Source organism: Bison bison, unplaced genomic scaffold (genome assembly GCF_000754665.1).
Source record: "Bison bison bison isolate TAMUID 2011002044 unplaced genomic scaffold, Bison_UMD1.0 scf7180017864370, whole genome shotgun sequence".
Taxonomy (NCBI): domain Eukaryota; kingdom Metazoa; phylum Chordata; class Mammalia; order Artiodactyla; family Bovidae; genus Bison; species Bison bison.
The window spans coordinates 912974-920780 of NW_011494942.1; the positions used below are offsets into that span (position 1 = coordinate 912974).

At 41.6% G+C, this 7807-nt stretch overlaps 1 protein-coding gene across 2 annotated transcripts in view; it reads right to left on the reverse strand.

The window, feature by feature from the left end:
* FSHR (follicle stimulating hormone receptor) overlaps window positions 1-7807 on the reverse strand; it is a 192058-nt gene that overhangs the window by 108139 nt on the left and 76112 nt on the right. For both annotated transcript variants that reach the window (XM_010855898.1, XM_010855900.1), the window contains exon 2: window positions 6903-6974. In XM_010855898.1, coding sequence (XP_010854200.1) covers window positions 6903-6974 — 72 coding nt within the window. The remainder of the gene's footprint in view (window positions 1-6902; window positions 6975-7807) is intronic.

Sequence of the window (7807 nt, forward strand, 5' to 3'; positions counted from 1 at the left end):
ATTTCACATTTTGGCTCATTGCCGTCTCATCTGCATATACCATATCTCAGCTGATGTTGATTGGTCTCATTTACATATTCATCATGCTCCTATTTTCAAAGATATTTTGTTATACACTGGCTTTTCTTCCCCCTCCAGTGTTATAATACCACATAGATGTGTTTTTAAATTGCACTCATTTCCATACTCAAATTTTCTGGTTACCATAAATCACCACATTGTCACCTCCTCCCCCCACCCTCATTTAGTGTAATCTTCACACTTTATACCAAGCTGACATATGGTTCCAAAGTAATTAAAAACAATGTAAACAGTTTACAGTGCACTTTGCAAAGCCACTTCACACTGCAGAGAGTTTAATGATTTCCTTTTCCCCCAGCCAGTCCCAAAGCAGTGAAGAGTCAGGAGGTTTGAGATAGTGATGCTGATGAAAAAAGCCAAGGTGTGACAGTGATCAGTTCACTTCTAACGGAGAAGCTCCTGCTCCACTTCTGCCAAAAGACTCGGTTCCCTCTTGACTTCTTATAGAAGCAGCAGAAGGGGTGGGTTAAACTGGATTAATGAGCAAATGGATTAGCATAGATTGGGGCAGAGTTACTGGATTCTTTCATTTATTCTAGGAGGTGGAAGGGGGACAAATCAAACTTAGCAAATCCCCAACCACCAAGGCTACAGAGCCTTCTCTCTTTACGATGAGAAGAAGACTAATTTTCTTTTTTGACACTCATGGTTTGCTCAACTACTAGGATCTAGTCTTCACTTATTTATTTATTTTTTTTCCGACAATAGACTCAGTTTTGTTTGTGAATCTCCTTCCTCACTTTCAAATCCCTGTGGCTGGGGTAGATATTTTCAGCTCTAGGAATGGAGCCCATTTCTCAAGTCACAGCCAATTTGAACATCACATTCTCTTAGCTGCTGTGGTTGGTCCAGGGATGGTTGTGTGATTTAAACAAGTCAGACTTAAATCTTAAGACTTTTGTGGGATTGAGCAGGAAAAAGGGCAGTGCTTTCACCCTGAATAAAACCTGGACAGTGTCTGAAGGCAGGACTGCTGCTGCTTTTTTCTCACCAAGGGTGGGGCTCAGGGCTGGAATGACCATAGTGAAGGGAGACCAGAGAGAGGGGGAGAAGCTGAGTCCTAAGGACATTGAACCTGAATAGAGCTGTTTCTAAAGTCATTCCTTCTTGCCAAATGTCAAGTTAAATGAGCCATTAAACTCCCTTCTTTTCCTTAAGCTAGTTTGAGGTTTATTTTCTTTGGCCTCACACAACAGAAAGAGCCCAAGCAAATACAATGTTTATATCACTTATTTTGCACATATTATCTTGTGCCTTTGTATCCTGGGTCATATTTTAAACTATAGCTGTACAAATGCCTAGATCATAGTAGAGTCTCAGCCAGTGTTTATATGTCTATCAACTCCTATGTTTTTTATTATTATCATTCCTGTGATAAATATTCCTGTTATTTATCCTATCATTCCTGTCATTCCATCAGTATTTTTTTTTTTTTTTTGTATCTAGGTAGTTTCCCTCTCCAACTAATTATATTTGTTTGTCATTTTTATTCATGCATTTATCAGACATTTACTGCATTTTTATTCATGCATTTATCAGACATGTCTGACTGTCTGAGACGCTGTGGATCCAGTAGTGGGTGAGAGCAGTCCTGTCCTTGTGCTCATGGAGCTTAGGGGAGTCAGAGATTAACTAAACTATGGCATAAAAAAGCGCAAGAGTGCTAAGGTGGTCGCCACATAGAGACTAGTGGGGATAGGAGGGTGTTTTACATTAGTGGGGAGGGTTTGTCCTGGTCGAGGAGGTCAGGGAAGGCCTTCCTAGGCAAGTGACACTGGTGTGGGAATCTGAAGCAGAAGAAGGAAGTGACTAAATGAAGAGGACAGAGTAGAGAGAAGTTCTTGTCAGAAGGAAGAGCACATGCCAGGCAAGGCCCATGATGGGCAGTGTAGCATGGTACACCAAACTGAACTGAAAAAGGGATTAGCAGAGCAAAGGAGAAAATGTGAGAGGTCTATTCTAGTTGCTTCTCTCTCTCTCTCTTAATTTAAATTTATTTAGTTTCAATTGGCGGATAATTACATTATTGTGTCGGTTTCTGCCATATCGCGACATGAATCAGCCATAGTTATACATATGTCGCACCTTGAACCTCCCTCCCGCCTCCCACCCCTCTAGATTGTCACAGAACACTGAATTTGAGCTCCCTGTGTCATATGGCAAATTCCCACTGGCTACCTAATTTTGCATATGGTAATGTATATGCTTCCATGCTGCTTTCTCAGTTCGTGCCCCCTCTTCTTCCCCCACTGTGCCCACAAGTCTCTTCTCTCTGTCTGTGTCTCCATTGCTGCCCTGCAGGTAGGTTCGTCAGTACCATCTTTCTAGATTCCATGTATATGCGTTAGTATATGATACTTGTTTTTCTTTCTCTGAGTTATTTCACTCTGTATAATAGGCTCTCGGTTCATCCGCCTCATTAGAACGGAGTCAAATGCGTTCCTTTTTAGGGATGAGTAACATTCCTTTGGGTATGTGTACCACAACTTCTTTATCCATTCATCAGTCGATGGACATCTAGGTTGCTTTCATGTTAATTTCTTTTTTATGTTCAGAGCAGCAGTAAAGTATGTAGTGTGTGTGTGTATGTGTACAGGTATACACATGATTAGGTATAAATTTAGAAAATATCACTCTGGTTGTCATGTAGAAGATAGATGGGGCAGCACAAGAAGAAGCCTGGTGCAGTTTTCCAGGGAAAGACAATGGTAGCTGGAGAAGGAGATGGGTAGACAGGTCAGAAGTGTAATCAGGAGATTAAAAACAACAGGACTTGGTGTTGTACTTAATACAAAGTTAAGTTACACTCTGGCTTTGCTCTTAAATAGTAATTCAGGGATGTGGAAGAAACCTGTAAATTCTGAATACAATCTGATAAATATGCTGTTGCTACTACAAGCACAAGATTATGGTTTGGAAGCACTGATAGAGTTCTGGAAAGGCTCCACTCTACAGTGGGGGAGGGGAGTAAACATTTGATCCAGCTCCTGGAGGACAAGCAGGATTCTACCAAGTGGAATTTTAGGTAGAAGGACAGCATCTATACAAGAGCAGTAAAAATATATTTGCTCACTTGTTCATTTATACGTTTACCTGTACCTATTTTTTGGTCTCTCTATGTGCCAGGCATTATCCAATGAACCAGCCATCACATTCTAAATAAGCAATATGATATCTGGGAATGGCAGTGCTTGGGAAATGGCAAATCTTCCTGCCTGAAAGTGTGGGCTACACTGTGTGTGGTGGGAGATATGAGCTTTGATTTCTGTGTCAGTGGCTTATGGTTCTTAGACGTTCTTCTGCAAGGGACTTTGAGCAAGACAGGTCTGGAAGCAGACTGGTGGAAGGCTGGACCTGGGACAGAGTAGCCTTATGCTGTAGGCTGTGCAAGTGACTTTGAACCTCATAGCTGCAGGAGTAAGATGAGATAATAGGGCTCCAGAGGTATTTGTGAGGGGTGGTCAACAGGACTGGAAGAGCACCTGTATAGCAGGGAGAGAGAAGGCATGTGAGTCACAGGATTTTCTTGCTTGGGAATCTGAGCAGATGGTGATGTTATACCAATATGGGCAATATGAGAAGATCAGAAATTTAAGGATAGAGATAAGGAGTTTGTCTGAATATGAGGCACTTGCAGTTCACTTAGGGGTAGATCTTGAGGAATCTCTCCATTTCAAAGCAAAAAGTATGGCCTCAGAGGAGAGGAGAGTTTAGGCAGATGCAGATTTAGGAGCCCTGGTAGTAAGACATTATTTAATAAATAATGATTTGAAGGTATGAGTGTAAAGAAAGAAACTGGCCAAAAAATGGCGCCCCAGAACACCTGAACTTTTGAGGGGCAGCTGAGGAATAAGAAAGGAGACAGAACTGGTTATGGCATAGTCTGGGGTGTTCAGCAGGCGGGCAGAAGGGTGAGGTGTCACTGAAGCAAAAGGGGAAAGAGTAATGAGAAGGATGGCATGAATGGTCAGTGTAATCAGAAGCTACCTGTCAGTTAGGTGCTACGAGAACAAAGTAGAAGTCATCAGTTCTGGCAGCTTGGCTGTTATTTGGGACCTTTGATAGAATAATGTAACAGTGTTAGAGAATTTGTGGTCAAAGAGCAATTGGACAGGAGTGAGGAGAGACTGAACAGAAAGGCTGAACAGAATGCAGGCTGCTTTTTCAGAGGAGTGGTAGTGATGAGGAAAAGATAGGAAGGGGGAAGAGAAAGAAGGCAGGATTTATCCAGAAAGCTTTTCCCTCTTCTTTTTAATAAGCGTATGTGAAACTAGGCTACACGTGCAGAATGAATGAAAGGGATTTTGTGATTTGTGGAGAGGGAGATATTGCAAAGGAAGCCAGTAGTTATTAAGTTCAGGAAACTGGTTAAAAACTGGAAGAATAAAATAAATGAAGAAGAGAGATCTGGAAAGATCTGATCTGAACTCATCAGGGACCAAGATGAGGAGGTGAGACAAAGGAGGAAGGTGAGCATAGGCCTGCTGCTGCTGCTGCTAAGTCGCTTCAGACGTTTGTTCAGAGTTTGGTTCAGTGTTGGCTCCTCTACTCAGGAATGCTTTCTTAGGACATGAAAAGTGCTGCAAAAATAAGATTTATTTATTTATTTATTTTGGCATCTGTGTCAGTACAGGCTGGTTCATAAAAGCATGTGGTAGAAATGGATATGCTGTGACTGAGGAAGCTGAGTTTCAAAACCAGCTGCTCTGTCTCTGGGATTATTGCTATGTCAGCTCGGATCAACCTTCTGTCATCAAAGGACGTTCTCATGGGAGGCTGAGCACCCAATGATGGGTCAGTCACATTTTCTGGATTTAATTATATTAAAAGTGAATATTTTTTACCTGGTATTGCTGTCTTTAGAATGATTTCTGTTCAATTTTACAGACTGATTGAAGGGCCAAGACCTACCCAATCATCATCAAATCTCTGTTAATTCCAGGCAGGGTAATGGCTGATCCATCCAGGAATACACGTTGAACCAAAAACTCTCCTACACTATTCCTTTCCTGTTTTCCTTGGTGAACTTTGCTCAGATGAGTGCCCCATCTTGCAATTCCTGTGCGTGTTGAATGTCTTCAAGAAGGTAAACCCTGAAGACCACAAGTCTTAAACTGGGCTCCTGTCCAACAGGGAGATGCTTGCATATAGATCACATAAGCCATCCCACACTATAGAAATGCCTCCCTTGATATACAGATGAGGAAACCACAGCTCTCAGAGATAAACTGATTTAATCAAGGTGACACAGTTAAGTTTATATTAAAACTAACACTCAAACATAGGATTCTGACCAACCTCTTCTAAGCAAGTGACTTAACCACTGAAATACATTGCTACTCTCTCTGCTATGTGTTTCTTTCATTAATGGATTTCTTTCTCACTTCCTCAGACCTGGGCAAGTGTTCTTTCTAAAAGGCAGGTGAAAGAATCAAGATAAAAATTTACTGGCTTAAAGAAGGAAAAACATATATAACTGAGGGAGGGGTGTTGCTTATTCTTATAATGAAAAAAATGTTCCCTTCTGTGTAATCCATCTAATTTATTGGTGTACTTACTGGCACTTAAGTTCTGGATTCTGGCTGCTGCTAAGTCACTTCAGTCGTGTCCGACTCTGTGTGACCCCATAGATGGCAGCCCACCAGGCTCCCCCATCCCTGGGATTCTCCAGGCAAGAACACTGGAATGGGTTGCCATTTCCTTCTCCAATGCATGAAAGTGAAAAGTGAAAGGGAAGTGGCTCAGTTGTGTCTGACTCCCAGCGACCCCATGGACTGCAGCCTACCAGGCTCCTCCGTCCACGGGACTTTCCAGGCAAGAGTACTGGAGTGGGGTGTGCCATTGCCTTCTCCATTCTGGCTGCTACTATGGTGAAAAATACTTTTTCCATTTCTTAAAGCCTGGGGGATGGGATCAAATACCTTCAAAAGCAGAGTGGGTTACCGTAAGCATGAAAGAATTTGCTGCTTTTTCTTTTGTTGTTACTTTGTACCCCACTTTGATAAAAGCTTATTTGAGGAGACCCATACATTAAGCTAGTCCAATAAAACTCAAATGTTGAAGATCTTAAAAAAAAAAAACAACCCACAAATATTTACATTAACAAAGTCTTCTCTTTTCAAAGGAAATCGTCTTCAGTGCTCTAAACTTTCCCAATACTTCTGAATGTTTATCTGTCATTTACCACTTGTCAGCATGGCTTAGGGACAAGAAGTCCACAAAATCTCTAAAGCCCAAATGGTAGTCCCTGCTGTTAATTAAAAATTAATCAGAAATAATAGAGAGTTTCTTTAAAAATAAAGAATGTCAGCAGAGAAAATAGGCTTTGGTTTATAAAAATTCCACTCACAGGTACTTTGGGAACAAAAGAAAGAAAGTGAAGGTGTTAGTAGTCCAGTCTGACTCTTTGCAACCCCATGGACTGTAGCCTGCCAAGCTCCTCTGTCCATGGGATTCTCCAGGTAAGAATCCACTAAAGTGGATGCCATTCTCTTCTCCAGGGGATCTTTTCTGACCCAGGGATCAAACCCATGTCTGCTGCATTGCAGGCAGATTCTTTACCATCTGAGCCACCAGGGAAGCCAAATTTTGCACCAAAAAAGTGAGAATTTTTTGAATTGAACTTACGCCTATTTCAGTGGCCACATGCTGAAAGATTCCACAAGTTTAGGAAATATGGAAAGGAAACGCAATTGGACAAGGTGCAAAACCTTTGCTTGGTGTGTCGTTCTAGTTCCTAAGCATAAAGAATCATGCTAGATGTGATCTGAGGTTGCTGCCTATAGCCATTCAAAGCACCCCCACACTCCTTGGGTACATACATTTTCTCCAGGTCTCCAAATCCTGAAAAGGCTCCTTTTGAGATGACTCGAAGCTTGGTGAGAACAAACCTCCTGAAAAGAGAGTGGACATAAAATATCACAACCTATCCATTCATTGATTAGTCATCGAGTGCCTAAGGTATAAGAGCAGATAACAAACAGCTAACGCATACTATGTGCTTGCCATTTGGTAGTGGTTATAATTGCTTCCTCATGATCTCTTTTCACCCATATTACAAAGCAGTGATATGGGCACTATTGTTATCCCTCTTTTGCATAAGAGGAGACTGAGGTTTAGGGAGGGTTAAAAAACTTACCCAGGGTCAGATGGCTAATAAGTGGCAGAGTTAGGATATGAGCCTTCTGTTCATTACTACTCCATGTTGCCTCCACTAGCCCTATGTGAGTCTCCTTCTTTTTCTCTATTCCAACTCTCAATACCTCCTCCCTGTTGTCTCAGCTGACTTTTCTTCAGAAAAAAATGAAACCAGCAGAAGAGAATGTTCTCATGCTCTCACATGGCTCCCAGTTAACCTCTCACTGGCACTTAGGCTTATTATACACCCTGCCCCACTTCCTGTTACTATGGGTGAGCTGTCCAGGGTCCTGATTAAACACAGCTCCTCTGATCAACATCATATCTTTCTCCTGCCTTGTGAAGGTAGCCACTACAGCAGTTTCCCCCTTCTTTCATTCATTTCATTCACATACTTTTTCTTCTTTATTGGATCCTGCCCATCAGTATACTAACATGCCTTAATTTCTCCCATCTTAGAAAAATCTTAACCTCATCCGTCTTCAGCTTTTGCCATTTCCTTCTGTTGGAAAAATTTGTCTCATGCTTGCCTCAATATTCCTTCCAATGGCTTCTCATCTTAGGAGAAAAAAAAAAAAAAAAAAAAAAA